The sequence below is a fragment of the Dasypus novemcinctus genome, chromosome 13 (genome assembly GCF_030445035.2).
Source record: "Dasypus novemcinctus isolate mDasNov1 chromosome 13, mDasNov1.1.hap2, whole genome shotgun sequence".
NCBI lineage: Eukaryota > Metazoa > Chordata > Mammalia > Cingulata > Dasypodidae > Dasypus > Dasypus novemcinctus.
Genome location: NC_080685.1, coordinates 90,382,334 through 90,403,838, shown reverse-complemented (window position 1 = coordinate 90,403,838; position 21,505 = coordinate 90,382,334). Strand labels below are relative to the sequence as shown.

At 51.5% G+C, this 21,505-nt stretch overlaps 1 protein-coding gene across 25 annotated transcripts in view; it reads right to left on the bottom strand.

Moving 5' to 3' along the window:
* NFASC (neurofascin) overlaps positions 1-21,505 on the bottom strand; it is a 197,916-nt gene that overhangs the window by 40,438 nt on the left and 135,973 nt on the right. For 11 of the 25 annotated variants that reach the window (XM_058275044.2, XM_058275058.2, XM_058275042.2 and 8 more), the window contains 12 exons: positions 18,529-18,579; positions 11,917-12,028; positions 11,331-11,515; positions 9,914-10,045; positions 7,339-7,482; positions 6,588-6,699; positions 6,100-6,266; positions 5,578-5,725; positions 3,827-3,951; positions 2,580-2,624; positions 1,233-1,334; positions 753-950 (listed from right to left, as the gene is read on the bottom strand). In XM_058275044.2, the coding sequence (XP_058131027.1) occupies positions 753-950; positions 1,233-1,334; positions 2,580-2,624; positions 3,827-3,951; positions 5,578-5,725; positions 6,100-6,266; positions 6,588-6,699; positions 7,339-7,482; positions 9,914-10,045; positions 11,331-11,515; positions 11,917-12,028; positions 18,529-18,579 (1,521 nt within the window). The remainder of the gene's footprint in view (positions 1-752; positions 951-1,232; positions 1,335-2,579; positions 2,625-3,826; positions 3,952-5,577; positions 5,726-6,099; positions 6,267-6,587; positions 6,700-7,338; positions 7,483-9,913; positions 10,046-11,330; positions 11,516-11,916; positions 12,029-18,528; positions 18,580-21,505) is intronic. The other 14 variants (XM_058275047.1, XM_058275060.2, XM_058275061.2 and 11 more) reach the window with 3 other exon arrangements.

Here is a 21,505-nt window from a genome sequence, read left to right as displayed (position 1 = left end):
TCTCCCTCCCCTTGACCGATTCCTTCTACATGCTGTCTCAGTAGCTATATATCTGTTCTGTCTTGCATGTAATTGAGCTTGCCCTGCCTTTTTCTCATGTGTACGGTGTGCCTTCCTAAGACTTATTCCCCCCAAAGCAGGACTAATTTCTTTTGCATTTTAATTCCTTATCAGACAGCATTTATCATACAGCGTTCCACACTGTGGGTGGTCAACATGGCCAGCTCAATGTGGATTAGCCCCTTTGTGGATTATCCACGAAATATGTTTAACACCAGGCTGGTTCATCCTGCCACTCAACACAGGAGCATCTCCACTCTCTATGAGCTGATGTTCACTTGGAAAGCCAAGCATCACCCAAACATGTTAGAAAGAGAAATCTGATGTAATGCTGGATTACATATTTCTGTTGCAAATCTTTGCCATAGCTCTCCCCTTTAAAGCAGATAACCGAGTATTAATATTAGTAACGCTAACAACGACAGCTAACATCTACTGGGTGCTCGCCACATGCCAGGCAACATGCTAAGTATTAATACCTGACATGCATTTTCAGGGTATGCTCACAACAGCTCCTGAATGGAGGTGTCATCGCTATTAGTCTCTGTTTCACAAATAAGGACATCGAGACTCAGAGAAGCAAAGTAACCTGCCCAAAGTCACATGGCTGGGAACTGGTGAGGGGGGCATGGCTTGGGTTTGAACGTGAGATGCCTGCTTCCAGAGCCTTCTGATAGCCCTTGAGTACTCACCTGCTCCACTGGTTCGGTAGCGCTCGGATGGGAGGCTGGGGTGGCTGCTCCCAACCTCGTTGACAGCGATGACCCGGAACTGGTAGTTGACATATGGTGACAACTGGAGGATGGCCGAGTTGACACTGCCTGGGAACTTGGAATGGTCATGCCATACCCCCGGCTGGAACTGGTCCTCTTCAAACTGGACGACATAGTCTGAGCGGGCAAGGAAGACATAGCCATTTCAGGAGCTGAGCTAGCCCGTTCTTCTGTATGAGTGTCCTCCTTAGCATCCGTTAATCTTTATCATCGCTCTCAGGGAGAGGAGGGCACAAGGAGAATCTTCCCAGGACAAGGAAAGGGAAACCAAGGCTCACATGCATTCTGCGAGCAGCCCTGGGCAAATACCAAGTGAGGCGGAAGTGGGACCAGGAGCCAGGCTTCATGGCTGTTGCCATCCTCCTTTCCTGGCTGTGGGACGCAGAGCCCTGCGCTGACCTGTGATAGGGCTGTTGTTGTCATCCCCTGGGATCCAGGTCAGCCTCACGCTCCTCTCAGCCAGGTCGGTCAGCTCCAGGTCCCGGGGTCGGTCCGGCCGTCCTGGCGGCAGAGGGAGAACACAGCATGCAGGATCCCTGAGTTATAAACCGGCCCGTCAGTGCGCTGGCCCCAGCCTGACACCCTGCCATGCAAGCTGGCCCCTGACGGCCAGCAGCAACCATGCTCCAAGCTGCCTTGCGGGGTCAGCACAGGGGCCACCCCTTCCCTCAGGGAGTCAAGGAGAAGACCCCAAATCCCACCCCCTGGCCCCTCAAAAGAACGGCAAAGGATGTAAAGGAAGGAAATAAAGAAGATCATGCAGGACACAGGGAGAACTGGGACCAACTCATCCTTGGTTGGATATTCATTCTCAGAGCGCAAACATTTGGAAAACGCTGCCCTTTTCATTAGACAGCATGGTGAGGAAGTGTGGGCGTTTGATTTCATTTTCCCTTGGTATTGATCTTCCAGTCTGTGTGCTGAGGCTCAGAGGGGCAGGAGCCCAGGAAGGTGTTTGAAGTACAGGGCAGGGCAGACAGATTAGGGAGAATGGGGGGTGTAAGGAAGCCAGGCCAAGGGGAACTAGAGACGAGTCCAGATGTGTCAGCGACGGATAGTGGGCCAGAGGAGCCCCAGCAGCTTCCAGACAGGAGGGAGAGCAGCACCTTTTGGGGGCTGCAGTCTTACTGGGATTTCTTTAGTGGGCTAAATGCCATCCTGGCTTTCAGCTAAAGCCTCCCAGCCCCTGACTGGTGTGGGGATAGGCAAGATGCTTTCCCCCATCCTGCTCCCTGGGACAGCTCTTGCCATGTTTTGGCTCATTCCTGGTGGATTCCCAGGAGGCAAGTCACATGTGTTCGTGTGTGTATGGGGGGGGGGCGGGGGCATGAAGATTGCAAGCGTGCAGAGCAGTGGTTGTAGGGAGGCTGTGGAAAGACAGGCCTGATGATAAGCCAAGGAAGTGGGCTCTCCTCTCTAGGCCCTATGCACTTCTGAGGTCGAGGGGAGGAGGACAGGGTCACCCCAAAGGAGCGGTGCGTGTGGCCAGGAGTCAAGTGTGCAGGTAAAACAGCAGCCAAAGATTTCTCAGCTCAACTGAGGGGTTGCAGGGTTCCCTGGGAAGGGAGCAGGAAGCCCAGAGGACGACTGACACAGGCCCCGGGAGGTGGCCGGGCACTTGAAGAGGTCAGCATCAGGGAGCATTACCCACGAGCTACACACAGAACGTCCTTTCCTGCCGTGCCCTTCTTCCCCCAGCTGCCTGGGGAGGGCCGTGGCAAGGGTCCCACGATTAGTATGAATTACCTTTGGGCAGGGCAGCCAAACGGTTAGTTGGAGTGGCCTGATCAGCTGCAAAGGTAAGACGGGTTATCCAGGTTAGCAGGTTATCCAGGGTTAAAGGTGTTCTAGAAGGATGGGGACAGGCAGCTGAGGCTTGAACAGCTGCCCCTGAGCTGAGGTATTCCAGGCACAGCTCACCCCTCCCACTTCCATGGAGAACCCCCCACCCCTTCTAGAGGCCTTCCCACATTCCCCCCTCACCCCCCCCCGCCAGTGCCAACGTCGCTATTGTCAGTGGGCTCACCATTCCCAGCAGCTGTGCATCTCCACTGAGGAAGGGAGAGAACAGCAGGGCTGAGAGCGCCCCAATACCGATGGAAGCAGGGTGCCCGAGGGAGGACAGAGGTGATGAGGGGACACCAGGGGACTGGCTTAGCATTTACAGTCTGGCTTGGACACAGGGCATGAAGAGTTGGGGATCACAGCACACTGTGAAATCTCATCACAAAACAGGCACGGTGGAAGGAGGAGTAGGCTAGCAGAAGTTGTCAGAAGGACAAACACAAAATTTGTAATGTTGGGAAGTGCAAGCAATTGGGCTCCCATCTACCATATGTGAGGTCCCGGGTTCAATACCCAAGGCCTCCTGGTGAAGGCAGGCTGGCCTGCGTGGCGAGCTGGCCCATGCAGAGTGCTGGCCTGCGTGGAGTGCTGGCTCACGCAGAGAGCTGGTGCAGCAGGATGACACAGCAGAGGGGGACACAGGGAAGAGACAGTGGGAGGCACGGCAGACCACAGAGCTGAGGAGGTGCAAGAGAGTGATCGCCTCTCTCCCACTCCAGAAGGTTCTGGGATCGATTCCCAGAGCCAACTAATGAGAATACAGGTGGACACAAAAGGGCGCACAGTGGATGGACAGAGAGAGCAGACAATGGAGGGAGGGGGGAAATATAAATGAATAAATCTTAAAAAAAAAACACAACTCATCATGCTTTAATTACGGATCACTTTCACTGATTTCATACTATAGAGTTAGCTATAAAGGAAGGAATGATTATCATAGCAAGAAACCCCTCTGTCCTTTCTCCTAATCATCCTGACACCCTTCAGTTGAGGATGTGGGGGCGTTCGTGGTTCCACCAGGAGGCCAGCTGCCCGCACAGCTTGTTCTGGTCCTTAGACATCACCACACCTGCTGACCACAGGCACTGCCTTCGGGCCGTGCAGGGCCCGGGTCGGGGCTCAGGGCGAGCGGGAGCCGCTGCGGTTACCTAGCACGGTGAGGTAGGCCTTGGCCAGGTCCTGGTCCAGCTCGGTGCTGGCGATGCACGTGTAGCTGCCCTGGTCCCGCTCCGCCACACCAAAGATGGTCAGGGAGTCCTCTTCTCTCTTCATCCTGCAAAGGACCGGGGAGGGGTTGGAGGAGGGCGAGGGGGAGAGAGAAAGGGAGAGGCTGGGGGAGTGTCTGAGGCTGCCCCCCCCAAGGGGGCGTCTGGAGCCAGGGGAAGAGGGGAGCCTGGGACTGCGGAGCACAGCTCCCCTCGGGGTGCGCGGCTCTGCCTCAGTGCGCCGAGTGGGGATGGGGCCTCTGCTGTCTCTGAGCATGCAGGTGCTTGATGGGGCCGGGGAGGGGGCGTTAAAGAGGCCCTGGACCACGTTCACTGTCAACTCCACATTCACAGCTGCCTGAGCCTTCCTTGAGCTAGCACCCTTCCCCAGATAAAGCAGAGAGCCCAGCCCCAAAGGCCTCTTCTCGTACTTCTAGCTCTGTCTTCAGCCCAGATTGTGTCCCCTCTGCAACAGGCTCAGGCAGGCCTGCCCCCTAAGCCCACCCCCCTTTTGAACCGTCTCCCACAGATGGAGGAGGGCACCAAAGAGCAGGCAGAGTGGAAAGCTGTAACAGCAGCTGAGAGGCCAGTGTGCCTGCCAAGACTCAGCCTGAGGGCGGGAAGGAACCAGGGCCTATCCCCAGCCCAGAGGCCTGCGCAGCTGCCGGGCTGGAGGAGGGTCCCGTCCCACGGAGGGAGGCTGGATGCACATTAGAAACACCTGAGGGATTTTTTGAAAAATGGCCACACCAATTAATTCAGGCTCTGGAGTCGGGGGAAGGGGCAGGTAAGGATAGTTTTAAAAGCTCCCCAGGGGATGGGAAGCGGATTTGGCTCAACGGATACAGCATCCGCCTACTACATGGGAGGTCCAGGGTTCAAACCCAGGGCCTCCTGACCCGTGTGGAGCCGGCCCATGCACAGTGCTGATGTGCGCAAGGAGTGCCCTGCCACGCAGGGGTGCCCCCGCATAGGTGAGCCCCACGCACAAGGAGTGTGCCCTGTAAGGAGAGCCGCCCAGCGCGAAAGAAAGTGCAGCCTGCCCAGGAATGGCGCCGCACACACGGAGAGCTGACACAGCAAGATGACGCACCAAAAAGAGACACAGATTCCCAGTGCCGCTGACAAGATTGCAGGTGGACACAGAGAGCAGACAACTGGGGGACACAGAGAACAGACAACTGGGGGAGAGGGGTGGAATAAATAAATCCTTAAAAAAAAGCTTCCCAGGTGATCCGACTGCGCCCTAAGGGTTGAGAACACCAACTACAACACTCCTGATGCGGCGGGCTGCAGGAGAGATGACGTAGGCCAGCCTGCCCTCTGCTGGAGAAGAGGGGAGCTGCCGCCAGGGCTGGAAGGAGGAGAGTGTGGTCCTGGCTGCACTGCAGAAGAGGAGGAGGAGGGGAAAGGAAGGGGTAAAAAGAGAGGGAGGAGGAAAAGGGAAGGAGTGGTGAAGAGAGAAAGGAGAGGGAAAAGGGAAGAGGGAGAGAAAAGCAGGAGCTGATGGGAGAGGGGAGAATGGCGTTGGGGGTCTCTGTCGAGCTGGAGGGAGAGGCCGCCCAGGCCGTCACGCCCTCCTCAGCCACTCCTGGGTGACAGGCATGACACACACCCCTGATCCCTGAGTTCGACAGTTGTCACCAAGAGCAAGGAAAAAAGCTGCCACCGGGAGAGAGAGAAGGACCAGAAACCTGTTTCCAATGTGGAGCGGCTCGTCGTCCTTCAGCCAGGAGACGGTGAGTTTCAGGGAGGGGTCGTGCTTCACTCGACATTCCAGCTGCACGGTTGTGCCCCTCTTGACCACCTGGTCCTCAGGCATCCGGAAGATCCTGGTGGGGTCTGTGGGGAAACCCAGGAGCTCATTGCCCACCACCCCGGAGGGGAGACCTGGTGTGCATAATCCCACATAGTAAGCAGCCCCCAACCCTTTCTCTCTGGTTGGGGAATCTATGCGGTAATTTCCGGGGTGGCAGTGGGGAGTTGCTTCCCTTTCCTAATTCCTTTTGGAGCAGGCCAGCATCGAAAAGACTCTGTGGTCCCAGCACCCAGGTCAGCTGGAAACCCTGAGAGGACATGCAGAGCCACAGAAGACGCTCACCTGGGATCAAACCTTAGGTGTGGTGCATTTTCAAAGTGAATATCACGTGTGGATAACCACAAGGAGGTGGCTTCCTTGCCCCACCTGCAGCCTACCTACCAGCCCTCTCCTTTACCTTTGACCTCCAGGCGGACTTGGTTTTCAGCTTTGCCCAGGATATTGGTGGCGACACAGGTGTAGATGCCTTGGTCCTCTTTGCGGATCATCTTAATTTCCAGGCTGCCATTCTCATAGACGTGGTAGTTGCCACCATCCAGGTTGCTTCCTTGCCCATTCTTAAACCTCACAACAGAGTAACAGAACACACAGCATAATGAGAAAAGGTTGCGGGGGCAGCCAGCGGTTGGGAGGGGCTGTGTGGGCAGTGGAAGGAGCCCCACGGTGAGTCAGGAGCCCCGAGCTCTCCTATTGGGTCTGCCTCCAACCTCTGGGTGACCCTGGCAAGTCATGGATATTCCCTGGGCCTTGGTTTCCTTCTCTGTTCTCCCAGCTTAGACCCACTAAGGCTCCCAGGTTGCTGAATACCTACTATGGGCCAGCAAGAAAATGAGAAAAGTGAGACAGACGACCCCAGCCGGGAGAGTCGGTCCTCTTGGAACTTACCATCGGAGCGTGGGGATGGGGGACCCAAAGAATGGGCAGTCTAGCCGTGTTCGGTTGTAAAGGATCACCCTAATGAGCTGGTTCCGGGGCGACAGCATCCGAGGCGGCACATCTGAAATTTCCAGGAGAACAATTTTGGGTGCAGGGTCTAACTCTTCCACTTCTCCCTCTTTGGTCTTACCTTCATCTGCCTTCTCACAGCAGCTTTCCGAGCTCCAAGATGCCTTCCTTATTAACTGTCCCTCCTTTAAGAAGCCTCCAGATTAGGTGAGGACAGAGCAAGTTTACTCATCTGCCCTTACCAACCTACATTCAATCCACCTCTTGCAAAGACTTCGCCCAAATTATCTGCTGGTCCACACCCCAGAGGCATCTCCAGTGACCCCTGCCACCACAATCTCCCTGTTCAGGGAGCACAGCTTAGGATCATTTCCCACCCTATGATCGAACAGAGAACACAGATGTGTCGACATGGATACACCAAAGAAATGAGGCAGATCCACTCTCTCTCATCAGAGGAGAGAGGGACTGAGACTGACTTTTCTGGTGGAAATGAACTGCCTGCACATGTAGCTCTTTGGATTCTAAGTCCTGCATCTTCCCCCCAGATCTCATCTTCAGTCTCCATGCTACCCCTGCCCAACACAACTGCCCCCTGGCCTTGCTAATCTCCTGAGAAGAAACCTAACCCCAGGAAGACCCGGCTGTGGATGCACAGGGGTAGGGCCAGGCTGCCCCACTCTGCACTCACCCAGCACACTGACGAAAGCATTGGCCAGCAGGTACCCGTGTTCGTTGGAGGTGTTGCACTGGTACACGGCCCTGCTGCTGATCTGGGTGTCACGGAAGATGATGGTGTCGCCGGCCACTTCTCGGTTTGGGTTGGGTGGTGCCGCTTCAGATAAGAAAGAGACGCTCCTTATGAGAAATGGGCGAGGGCAAGAAGGGTATCTGGGGCTACGGCTGGGTGGCGTGGAAGAAGCGCCTGACTTCCAGCCCCACCGCTACCCAGCTGTGCAAATTTGGGCCTATCAAGCTACTGGTTTATTTCTCAATCTGTGCAATAGGAAAAATGACTCCCTGCTTAACCTCTATAACAGCTGAGCAGGTGGCGCTGAGAGCAAAAGTTTTGGAATCAGAAAGGGATCTGGATTTTAACCATGGCCCTGATTGGCAATCCCCCTAAGCTTCAGTTTCCTTGTTGTCGAGTGGGGATATCATATCACCTCATGGGCTTTTTAATGATGATGACATGAGATTTTATGCATGTATAAAGTGATTAGCAGGGGGCTCAGCGCCCTGATTCTTATTTTTGCTATTATTCTTTTGATCCAATGTGCATGTAAATAAACGTGTTTTTAAAAGAAAAGGAAAAAGCAGTATACAAATGGATGGGACCCATCACCTTCCTATCCTCCAGGCAGAACATTCTTCAAAGATTTACAAAGTTAAACACATAAGCCAGTGGGTGTGTTGAAAACTGGAAGGGTCCTTCTTTTTGCCAAAGCCCCCTTGAAATGTATCCTGATCTGGGGGAAATCAATCCTTTCCGGCGGTTCTCTCCTTACTGCTGGCTCAGGACACAGAGGACAGAGGCTGGCGGGGCAGGTGGAGGGCTGGCTCTCAGCCCCACGAGTTACTCTGGGACCTCGGGCAAACCCACACAGCCCTCTGGGCCTCATTTCCGTCATCTGTAAAATGAGGAAGGACTACTCCTAGCTGTCCCCTATTCTGAGGAAGGCTAAGATAAGAGACTAATAGTGAACTACAGAAATACATTTTTTTTTGGTATCAGTGTTAACCACAAGAAGGTGACTGTTGGAACTGGCCAGTGGGTGCCTTGGCCGGCGGAGCCCATGAGCTCATGCCAGGGCCGCTCAGGGGAAGCTGGGTGGGGCGGAACCAGGAGTCTGGCCTCCCGGCGCCGCTCCGCAGGCAGCAGTCCTGAGCCCAGGACCGGGAGTCAGCAGGTCGCTGAGGACACGGGCAGCATCCTTATCACCTTCCCCGAGTCCCCGCTCAGCAAAAAGGCTGTGCCCGCAACCTTCACGGCTCCCTGCCCTGCCATTTTCATGGGACCAGCTTTCCCCCCAATCTGTCTGCACTCCTTGGGACAGTGACCAGTGGCCTTTTCAGGGCCAAGGCCAGCTGCAAGCCTCTGCACCCTGGATTTATTTCATGGTGATGTGACATCTAGTGCCTTGGCCGGCCTCACTCCCAGAGCGCTATTTTGGACAGGGAGAGCTGCAGATGGCAGGAAATGCCCATACCCCCAATTGTATTGAGGGGAATAACATTCACTGACGGTACCTATATGTTCAACACCAGATACTGCAGGTATGTTTAGTTCTCACAGCAACTCAGGGCTTCACCACGCACTAGCTATGTAACCTTGGGCAAGTCCCGTTACCAATCAAAGAGCCTTGTTTCTTCATTTTTAATGTTTGCAATGAAAAAAATAGTACAGCACCCAGCACAGTGCCTGGGACGTGATAAACATTAAAAAAATGCATTCTCACCCTCCTCTCTACCTGTCTCCTTCCTCTCTGCCTGCTTCTATTGGCCGCTATTCTTGAGTTAGACCCTGAGCGCTCTTCCTCTGGTTTTTGCCCCATGTGTTTGATACGACTGTTTACATATCCTCTGACCCCTTAGAGAAAACACTGACAGAACATTTTAAAAAGTAAATGCAACCAGAGAGAATGTGATGTGAAACTCAACCAAGAATTCTGGCTGGAAGGGGCCTTGGTGTCACCTCCTCCATCTTCCCAAAGTCAGTGCAGGCCTACATCTTCCCAAAGTCAGCACACAAAATCAATAGCTGCCCGGTGCAGTCAGCACATGCTCCATAACTGCACCAGTGCATCTCTGCGCTTACCAGGAAGTCCTTCCTCCAACCACAATCTTTCAGAGGGTCACATAACCCTGCCTCTTATTTTCTACTCAGCAGAGTGGGACATGAGTAAGCAGTGACAGCTGGTTACTGAGCTCGCCCCTTCCTTCCAGGTCTCAGACAATGCTCAGAGCCCCAGACCTCAGGGTTGCCTCCACAGTCCCACACCCTGTAGTTATGAAAGGGAAGAGAGCAGAGAGCCCCTGGACCTGGGGACAGAATCCCAGGTCTCCAGGCCTTCTGCGTTCCCATAAAAGATGAGGCAGGCTTCCTGTCTCTTGAGATGTTCAAAGGGATGGGGTGTGCTGAGAAGCAGCAGCCAAGGGGCTCCTCTTTCCCTTCACCTCTAATCCACTAGGGGCTGTCGCGGGGACAGGGACCTGGACCTCTGATGGGAGAAGAGGGCCGAGGAAGACGGCAGCGCGTTACTTACATTGCAAAGGCTCCCCGTTCACCATCCACTGCACGGTGGGCTTAGGATTCCCGTTGGCTCGACACACCAGCCTCCCGTCCTCCCCAGGAGCCAGGATCAGGTTCTTGGGTTCATCCAGCCAGTAGGGAGCAGCTGGAAGACAAGGACAGCCACAGGCCGGGGAGTTAGGTGGCAGTGGGGCAGGGGAGGAAACCATATGGGCTCCCACCAGGAGGGCAGGAGCCCACGTCCCAGCAGCGGGCCCTCGCCACCGGCCCCACAGGTTCCCCCACATGGGGGTGACATGGTCCAGCCTGTGTCTGGTGAGCCTGGCAGTACAGATGCTGACTTGTCTATTTGGAGTTCACAGAACAATAGTTCTAGGCTGAGGTTGCTCCTTAGAAACCCCTGCAGAGCTCTTGAAAAACACAGACGCTGGGGCCCCACCTTAGACATACTAAATCAGATTCCTTGGGGGAGAGCCATAGGTGTTTATAATGTGCGCCCAAGGGCTCAAATCTCTGCCATAGAGGGTGGTAGAGCAGGCACCGGATTGACACTCTGGATTTTTTGTTGTTGGTGCAAAATGAGATCATTTATGAAGCACTTTACATTCATTCTTCAAGGCATAACGCTTTAGTTAGAGTGCAGGTTTTAACTGGCCATTCCTTTTGATTGTGTGAGCATGTGGATATGTGCATTTTGCTGGGATTCTCAAAGATCTGGATGCCCCGAAATGTTTCAGAGCCACCTGGTTTGGTGTGATACCAAAACCAAGGTCCTGAGACCATGGACTGAATGCTAAGAAATTTTTCTCAATCTAGGGTGTTAGAGCTCATCAGCTCCATCGTCCATTCTGTGAATGTGTGAAATGGGTGCCGGGGCCCCAGGCTGGGCAGTGACTCGTACACCCCACCACCCACGGCTGGGATGCAAGGGCATGTGCTCATTGCTTGCAGTAGCCCAGGTGAGCCAACACTGCATGTGGGAGAGGGAGATGACTGGAAATAAAATAATTGGGCCATTTTAACTCCCCATTTTTCAAAAGAAGCACAGCATCATGCACAAGTACACAGACAAGCACAGGGCTAAAACGACACGTCACGAACGGGAATGCAAAATGAAAGAAAGAACAGGCTCTGGGGCTTGCGATCCACACGGCTATGGGAGGAAATTCACTTGTTGAGGAAGTTCCAGGCACAAAGGAGACTTGGGTGATGTCAGGGTGGCTCTCCTTCCCTTACACACGTGCCCCTGCACACACATATACATACATCCAGCAGGTGACGCCATCCACGCGTACAGTCATGGCTGCCGCTAACTGATGTGCTGGGAAATTCTCTCACTTCCCCTACCCTCGGACACTCTCAGACGGACGGGGTGGTCGTGGTGTTTGGGGTTGGCAAAATAACCATAATGAGAAATACACACAACGTACCCTTTACTCTCACCGAGATCGTGTGCCGGATGCTGCCCATCTTGTTGGAGGCCAGGCAGAAATACTCCCCAGAGTCTTCCTCGGAGATGTTGGTGATCCGCAGAGCCTTGTTAAAGTTCTCAAACTTGGCTTTGTCAGATGGGAGGTCCCCACCTTTCTTGTACCACGCGATGTCCGGTGTTGGGCTAGGAGAGAAACCAATCAAGGACAAAGGACTCATCACTCCATGCGACCCTGTTACTCTTTGGAGCTGCAAAGCCCAGGGGTCTAAAAGGGTACTTGAGCCCAGGAAGTGCATGACCCTCTAAAAGCTGATCTCTCCTAGACCCAAAGGAAACACAGAGAGCCCGAGGGACTTAAGTAAGGTCACACAAGATTCTAGCACACATACAGGATGCTTGTCCTCATTATCCAAAACAGAATGGGGTAGTGTTGACTATCTGTGATTTGCCAAATCCTGCTCCATGAGGGACTGCTTCTCTTTTTGCTGCACAACTGGTCTGCCCCAAGAACAAAGCATGGACACCTCCCACCCCCAGTCCCCCTGGGAAGGGTGGCCAGAAGGGAGGGTGCAAGCTGTACATACACCCCGGAGGCGATGCACTCCAGCAGGAGGTCCATGCCACGAAGCACCATCTGACTGCTCGCCGTGCCCTGGGGATACATGAAGCTGGGTGTTCTTTCTGCAACTCCTCGGGCTGAAACAGGATAGAACAAGCTCCCTGAGCCTCCTCCCCAGAGGGCTGACCCAGCTCGGCCAAAGCTGTCAGGCTAGAGAGAAATGTCATCACGCCCCCTCTATATTCGTTACTCTCAGGAGGCACTCAGCCCCGCACCCTCCCAGCTGAGACCACCCAAGGGCCTGGGCATCATTAAGAGGTGTGTTAGGAAGCTCAGGGCACCTTGGCCCCAGCAGCGCATGTATGGGAACCGCTACTCTCCTTCCATGGTACAGGGGAGGGGTCTGTCTGAGCAGTGCGATGTCTGCTTCCTGGGCATCTGGGGATCCCAGAGGCCAATGTGGTGGCCTCCAGGGCAGATGGTCTCAGCAGCAGTCTTCCTCTCTGAGACAGGGATGGGGAAGAAATAGGAGGCAAGTACTGGGGCCACAGGACAGACAACCTGCTCTTTGAGACCCTGGAGACAAGGAACTGGATGGAGCCACAAAGACCCAGATGAACAGTCAAAGAGATGCAGGAAGGGTTATTAATGATGTAGCAAAGACATGGAGAGAATTAATGAGCAGAGATGACAGGAAATCACTGTGGGGCCAAGACCATTTTGCCTCCTTACTAATGACTTTGGAAGGGGGCTGGGGAGGAGGGTGTTAATTGGATGTGAGATACTGGGGAGGAGGGTGAGAGGGAAGTGGCAGCCAAGATGGAGAAGCTGATTTACAATTCAACTAGGCCAGGGGCAGCCACTGGTCTGGAATCAATAAAATTAATGCAGTTTTTAAAAGGCCAGGGGGTCCACAGAAATTGACCTGGTCAGGAAGGTTGTTCCCCACGGAAGGGGTCATACAGGTCTGGGGACAGGAGAGTGGACCCTACCTTACCTGAGCCTCACCTCTCCCCAGAGCTCATTGCAAAGTTCAGTGGAAACAGATACAGTAGAAGGGAGAAACAAGTCTTTTCCAACCAGTGGGAAACTGGTGGAGGCACCCCCTGCCCAGAGTCGTGTGGTTGTGAACAAGAAGAGTTAGGGGAAAAAAAAAAAGCTGAGCCTACCTATGGATTTAATGGGACTCAGCTGGACAAGTGTGAGATGGAGGGGAGGCAGAGCTGCCAGGGGCTGGGAGCCCTCAGAGATGCCTGGAGTGAGAACAAAGGCATTTATTGGGGGATTTAATTGGTGCTGGCAGAGTGAGCCTAAAATGGCAGTGGGACTCTCTGTAATTGGTGTTTCCGATCAGAAAAGTAACTAAAGGTGCTTGATGGACTAGGTGGTGCCTGGCTGGAGCAATGAGGCTCAACTTCCCTCCAACAGCTGCTGGGGGAGTGCATTTCATAGAGTTTGTGCCTATTTTATCCTTTTGATAGGTGAAGAAATGATGAAACATGCATTTTTCAACCTCAGGTAGAGAGGCAGCTGGGACAATACTTAGCACATAGAAAGTGCTCAGGAAAGGTTCATGGGATGAATGAATTAAAGAGGGGGATGAGAACAACCAAAAAAAGGCAACTCTTTACTCCACATGTTATTTCTCTTTCTGCATATGTCCTCTTTTGTCCCACCACACATAACATATACAACAGAGGCCACTGAAGGGGTTAATCTATTATGTGGTTAATCGGTTACCATATATGTATATATATTTTTACAGCTTTTGTAGCATCCAGTTCTAAGGAAGCCTGACACCAAAGCAGCAGCTCCCTCCTGCCCATTGTCACTGGATCACCAAAACACAGAGAACAACACAAGGTCAAAGGCACCAGGACGGGAAGGAGATTTCAGGGCACGCATCCCTGGTGTCAGGCTGATGAATCTGTCAAGAGCTGGGAATCCTGGGGTTACGTGGAGCAGGTCCCAGCTCAGTTGGCATACTCCTTTCAGGCAGGGACAAAATCTGCATAAACTCATCTGTGACCCTATGGACATTTACTTCACACCGTAGCATGCAGCACCACAAGCACACATGACCAGCAAAGCATTAAGGATGGAAGGAGGAAAAATTAGCACAGAGTCCCGCTGTGGGTGCCTCGATACGCTATAGCTGTGACTATAAAAAAGGTCATCGCAATACATTATTTGTAGGATGTGGGCTAGCAACCACAGAATTATCCCCAAAGAGGAAAAGCTTTGGGGAAATAAGCTAAAGCTCAAAACAAGGGCAGAACATCCTTAAAGTCAGAGGGAATAAGGACCTCCGCTTGTCGAGCATTCACAATGGGCTGAACCCTGTGCTAACGACTCGAACCTACATCCCTCTACTTAATCCTCAACAAATCTGGTTTGTTTTTTCTTTCCCATTTTCAGCATAGGAAATGGAGGCTCAGCAAATTTAAGAGACTTACTCAAGATCATAAGCTAGTTATGCCTTGAACCCTGGGCCACTAAGCTCTAAAGCTTTGCTCTAACACCTACTCTATATTGCCTCTCTATCTAAATATGGACTTGCCTGCCTTGGGAGGCAGTGAATTCCTTGAGGCTTTCCATCTGAGGCTGGATGCCCACTCGATGGTGAAGTCATGGAGAGAGCCTGGCCCTGGATGGCAGGTTGGGAGAGGTGACCTCCAGGGGTCCAGCCAACCCTGAATGTGGAACATGCCACATTCCAGAGCACGTGCCCTATTCATAAGCCACGTGGGCCTCTGGCAACAGAGGGAGGCTATGCCTGAACCTGCTGTTAAGAGGTCTAAAAAACAGACATGAGTGATTTTCCAGTGCCTCTCAACCATTGTCATGGGGTCTTCCTTCAACCTTCGTGACACCTACCAACACTAACGAGAGACTCTGGCTTCAGCATTGGAACACAAGCCTTTTGATCAGGGACTAGCTGTCTGTGTAAGGGTGGTAAATGGCTTCTTTATTTTAATCATTAGAGGTGTTCCTTTTGGAGTTAGGCGGGGCTGGGTGGATAATTGAAGATAAATAATAGATACCCCACTTACTCCTACTTCTGAAAGTCAGTTTTGGGAATACCTTTCTTAACCAAACTAAAGAAAATCCAAATCAAAGGGCAAAACAGGTGAAGGAGAGGGCTATTTTTATCTTTGTGATCTACTCTGGTGAAACCCTTCCACTATATTTTCCTCAAATACTACTCTGACTGTCTCAGCTAAGAGTCAATCTCCCTTCAGCAGTTTTTAACTGAACTCAGCTCCAAGTTGGAAAAAAAAAAGGGAGGGCTGAGAAGGAAGGGAATGAAGAGGCTCCAAAGGTATCTCGATTGAATTCTTAGGGGCATGGAGACCTTGGAGAGGAGTCAGGGCAGCACACGGAATCACTAAGGGACAAGAAGGCTGGCTTCCAAAGGGGAGGTTTCAGGGAAGTGTGGTCAGCTGCAGCAGGGGGATTGCATGGCAATATGAGAAGGACGATCCAGCTGGTGGCACTGGGAGCCACCATTATCACAGGAAGATGCATCATTTTCTTCCCTGGAGTAGATACAGGAAGAGGCTCTGAGGCAAAGGTGATTACTAGACCAAACGCTCAATGGTGGAAGACGACAGCATCTCCTCTTGGGGTAGCTATCATAGGACTCCCTCTTTTATCCTGGAGAGCCCATCCAGCCTGAGGATGTTTCTGTTACTCTCCCAGATCTTCAGGGCTGGGTTCTAACCTAATACATAAACACAGAATCCAGATGCTAGAGCTCATGTCTGTGTGGATTCAGGAAGAGCTTCCTTTGTAGGCCCATCGACCTCTAGCTCAACAGTCAGTCTTCTGTTCTGACAAACTGGCTCATCAGTGGGTTCATGGGTTTCCAGGGGAGTGTGGTCTGCAGGGGCATCAGGAGATGACACCACCTCAACAACCTTGGCTTTAAGTGTCCAGTGAGTAACGCCTGTCACTTGTCTCCTGCTACAGAGGAAAGATCAAGATTCCTGGAAATCTTAGTTGCTACCCTCTATCAAGTGCTGCTTTGTCAAAGGGAGAACAGAGCTCAGTTAGTCAGATGAAGGCATTTGCCAGAGACATCTATCAGGGGCAGCTGGGTCCAGGCCACCTCTGCTACTTGGGATTCTCAGAAGTGAGAACCACAGAGTCATGGGGCAAGATCGTTGGCCTCTCTGAAGGGCTGATCAAACAATCTCAGAAGAAGAGAAGAGCCCGTGTGTCTATTATCATTTGGCACTTTCACTGCCAGGAAAATTTTTCCATAGGTCTACCCTCAAATCCCTCAAGTTATAGTTGGAGTTTTTTTTTCTCATCCAATTCTCAGCACAGCAGGGGATCTTGGCAGCTTTCATTTCTTTAGCCCGCCTTAAAATTTCTCCCTCCACAAAACTTTCTTCCTCTAATTATGCCTGCCTTTTCCCCCCTGGCTTCTCTTCAAGTTCTCCATGTCCCTCTTAATTTCAGAAGCATAGAACCCTGTGCCAGATACAGTCTATACTAAACCATTCCTTTAATATCAACAAACATAGCATTTATTAAGTAATGATAAGATGTCTAGCACCATGCTAGAACCATACGCACATTGTTCTGTTCAATCCTATGAGGCAGGTTATATACCCATTTGGCAGATGAGGAAATTAGCTAAAATACTATGACTTTTCGGGTCACTCAATGGTAGGTTCTGGAGCCAAGACTTAATCCAAGGGACTTTACCTCAGAGTACACAACCCTCTTAATTCCTGGGTCTTCTTTCTGGGTGGATTCTAAACGACATGTTATACTCTCAGATCTACCTTTTCCTGCTACCCAGCAGATCTGGCACCTGGTCAGAAGATACCAACCCACTGCAGAATGAAATGAAATTATGGCATGGTCATCCTGCTATGAAAGAGAAATGCCATATTTCAAAGCCAAACAAATGTACTGGTCATTTTTCATAGCACTGTGTCTCTCTGCCCAGCTCCCTGCACTGAGGAAGGTCTGACCATTCAGAAGGCGACCTTATCCTCCTTCCTTTTCGCTTTCTATTTCATTCTGGACATTTCAAACTGGCTGTCTTTTCCTCAGTGTGTGCCTCACTTTGACTTTATATCCTTTCCAAGTGGCTTCATATTTGGGTCAGCTCTGGCCTACCTTGGATTGAGGACAAGGAGTCAATCTCCATGTGGGCTTTTATGAGCTGGGCTTGGTTTCACAGACCTGAATGGTGCTCAGAACTCCCACTTCTTCCCCTGCAATCACATCTACGACTGGTCACTGGTTTAAGGTTGGAATCACTCGAAACTATCCAACTGTTAAAACAATTCTACATGTATAACGGTTTACTTTAAATAAAATGAGAAATGTGGAACAGATGGTCTCTAATGACCTTCATTTTGAATAGACCATGATTTAAAGAACACCCAGAATCTAATTTAGAAAAAGGCACATTCTACACCAGAGCTCTGGGGCTCTTGACACAAGGGAGGTTGATCCCATTTTCTTGAAAACAAACAATGCCCGGAATCCAACCAACTTTCCCTGCTTCTTGGGGCAGTAAATTAAGTCTCTTTGGCAGGATCTCAGTGTGGCTTTAGCTGCTTGGTGCCAAGTTAGAGCCTCTGACTCTCTCCCTGGCTCCGACTCCCTCCTCCCACCCCCACCCCAGACACAGATCTTGTTTATATTAGCATATCACAGTGCAGACACTTCCTGTCTCTTTGAGCCCACAATGACCCCCCTGGGGACCTGCAACCTCAGCTTCAGAGGCCTAACCAGTGACAGGGGCCGGCTGCCTCACCAGAGCCAGCAAATGGGTGATTTCTCTGGCGGCTCAAGGAAAATAAGAAATTCTTGAGCAATAGTAGGAAGTAACTCAGGTGTGGAAATAACTAATAACCCTGTTCATCAGATTGAGCAATCAGTGATGCTGAGTTAGAAATATGGCTCATTGCAACTGTTCAATAACTTGCATGTGTGTGGACTGGTGAGTACCGGACCTGCACATGCTTCAAGAGAAGAGGCATCAGTGATAAAGTACAATGGATGGACCTACTTCATTTAGACTTACCTTGAAAGTGGCCTCATACCTGGACTCACACTCATTTCCCAGATGGATTTTAAAGAGACACAGAATCTGGTTGTGAAATGGTACCCCAGTAATTAAGGCTAGTCTACAAAGCAGGCAATTCACATCCAGATGCTTAGGATTAATGAAACACAAACTTCAAAGCTTTCTGTGTCTCTAAACTACTAACAGGGACCAGACTCTGTTCCTCTCTCACTGTGGGAACTCACCTATTCTCAGATATTCTCCATCCTGAAGAAAAGAGCAAATGGCACTGACTCCTGAGTTTCTACCAAAACCTCCAAGAAGCTCTTTTGAAGTCCTATCCTGGCTTATATGACTTGTCCAGAATTCAGCAACTTGCGGCTGACACATCAGGGGATGCCACACCACCATGTGAGCCACCTCAAGCTCCCAAATTGGCCACCATCCTCCCGACCCAGCCTTCTGCAGGCGTCACCCTGGCACCTGGCCTGGCCAGCTGTCAGACCTGACAGGCAGCAGGAGTTAGTGACACGGGATCAGTCAGGTTAGGCAAACTGGGTTAGGACAGGCAAGGTTACTCCCAAGGTTACCGTCACAACTCACCACTGTACATGTCAGGGGGGTTTCTTAAGGACGAGTCATTATAAGGGTGGTCTGCAATAAACAAAAGTGGGTGAGCAAACAGGAGGCCATGGCGAAGTCACAAAGGCATAAACGGGGAGCGAAAAACAGAAACGCAAAGCCAGGAACACAACCGAGGAGAGCATCAGTGGTCTTTTGCAAAAGAGAGACGTGGCATATTTGGAAAGAAAATATGCTTGGTGAAGAATAAGCAACACAAAACAGCCCAAAAAGGAAAGAAAAGGTTAAATCCTGCAAAAGAAGGCAATAATAAAATAAGTTTTAAAAAATTAAAGTAATTAGACTTGAACTTTAATTGCACGGTCCTACTATATTTTCAAACAAATGAGACGAGGATTACTAGTTATCTCAGAAGTCTTTTGAATAATTCCTTCCCATCAAAGTCCTCAGTTCCAGGGACTCTGGATCAGGCCAGCTTTTGGGGGAGAGCTAAAGAGAAAGGACTGTTAGTGAGCCCTGGGGAGAAGAGCAAAGTCCTACCCGAACAGAAGCAAAGTTTCAGGGGGTGGGAAGTCAATAAGAGGTGAAGACAGTCCAAGAGAAACATTTCGTCAACCCAGAGAGTGGGCCAAAGAGAGTGGACTGCTTGGCAGCACTCAGCCATCGTCTGCTGACCAGCAACAAACACCTCCTCCCCCAACCCGAGCAGGCTGGAACCGCCACGGTCCCTGAGGTGCCCTCATGAGAAGGCTGCGAGTGGTCCAGTGAGGGGGAGAGCTTGCTGAGGTTCAGGTTTTAGCATCAGAACGGGAACTTGGGACAGGAGAGAGCTGTGAACTCTATGCTTTGGACTGGGAAAGATCTGCTGACTTGGCTGAGACTGGCTAAGGGTGAAAACATTGCTTAAGGAGAAAGCTCAGTGGCTGTGGTTCCAATGTTAGGTAATTAAAACCCTTGGGCATTTAATCCTCAATGAAAAGACATTTTAGAATAGGATGCATAATCAAGCCAATGTCCTCAAGTAGCTTTTCACTCGTCTACCAACATCCCCTTCCAGCTACTGGGTTCAAGTTCTGACAGTACCAGCAGCGGGTAGAGGGTGATATAGATGATTGAAAAGCCAAGCCAACAGCCTTGAGACGCCCAGAACATGGTCCAAGTGCCTGAGAGAGGAGAGGTGCTATGCCAGAAAATTTGCATCTTTAAAGACACGTCAAATCCTGTCGCTACTCAATGCAAAGGGATATGCAAGTTCTTTCCTGAGACTAGCACTGCACTGCATCCCAAATCTGCTTAACATCCAGTGGGAAGTGTTCGTTATTCAGAACTATCCCTTGAGATGGGGTTTGTTGTAAAAGACCAGACTGCATTTGGGAAGTCATCTTGGGTCTATCTGTAGCTAGAAGTGGGGACTGATCTGCAAGGGAATGAAGAGGCAGACTGGCGAAGGTGCAGGAGGGGCTGCAGCTGTCCCTGGAGGTAATGGTCATGCCCTGGGGGAGGACAGTGGGCATGCATAGACAAAAAGACCCTTGCTGAAAGCTCCGATGCGACCAGGTGAAACCTATGTCGTTGTGGAGAAATAACCCAAGCTCAGAACTGACCTCAAACTTGTGGGTTCCAAAGCACACCTGAGAAATTCAGGGGGATTTTTCTGACTCCTCTAAGAATGTCACTGAGCTTCGGGCATTAGGAGGAAGGAGGCTGAGGCGTCAATGTCCGCCCTGGGGATAACCCTCCTGCCTCACCACAGCTGCCCCTTACGGCAGTGGAAGTATCCTGAGAAAGACAAGGTGGGCAGGTACATCTTTTTTAGCCCAACTATACTGCTTGTTTTTAACTGCACTCCAAAACAAATTTAAAAAATGATTTTAGATGAGCAGCGTTTTTGCATTATATACCTTTCTTCCCTTCCTCTAATGCCAGGTAATCAAAAATTAGATGTGATTGAGATTTCTTTCTTCCCAAATGGGGAAACAGTGATAGAAACACCTGGTTAGAACAGGATCTTTGGCACTGTCCCAACTTGGCTGTTTTGCCTTCCACCCCCAGACCTGGTTCTGAAGGTAAAAGAAAAAGCCTGTGTCTTTTCCAGACAGAAAAGTAGAGAGAGCACAACTGTGCTATTTTGAGCAACTGTACCCAATTCAGGGCTGGCTTAGATGCCCAGAACATACTCCCAGCCAAAGCTGTTCCTGGGAGAACTCCGGGAAGCTGACAGGGCTCTTCTCCTACACCTAGGGGGCCTCACCATCAGGAAAGAGTTTTCAGTGGCAAAGGGGTCCCAGAGACGGGGCAGAAACAGATGACCCTCACCCTCTTTGGTAGAAAAAGGGATGTTTTTGAAAGCCCAACTCCTAAACGTGGTTTAATCTCAACCTCCTGAATTCCACAGAAGCCCCTTCCCCACCTCGACCTCCCTGCCTCTTCTCTCCTATGTGACTGGGACGGCCCTGCCAAGTGCACAGGACGGCAGAGGGTCTGCCTGACTCGGTTCTGGAAGCAGCAGGCTGACTTGAGTGATCATCCGCGGGGAAGGAGAAAGGTGGTCCAGGCGATGACACTGACGGCTGTCCAGGGAGGGATCAGCTCAGTGGCACCTTGCTCATGACGTTTCTGCTCCTCCCACTGCCCCAGTGCTGCCAGCCCTGTCCTGGCCACCAAGGCCACCCCGATGTCCTGGGCAGACTGCACTGTCCTCTGTGGCTCAGCCAGCAGCATGTGCACTGGGGAGATGCTGCAGACATCCCAACCTTCTTCTCCAGGGGGTCTTCCTGGCCCCGATAAGGAATAAGAAAGCCAGGTGGTGGGGCACATGCTGACAGAAGCCAGGGACCCCTGCCAGGATCCTGGGGGCTATCAGATCATGGGCAGCTCAACCGACTCAGAACAGTGGAGATCAGAAGGGAGCGGGTGGCGGAGGGCATGGTGGAGTTCAGGAAAGTGAGGCTAGAGAGACGGGAAAAGAAAAAAGTAAGAAAGGGAGGGGAAACGGAGA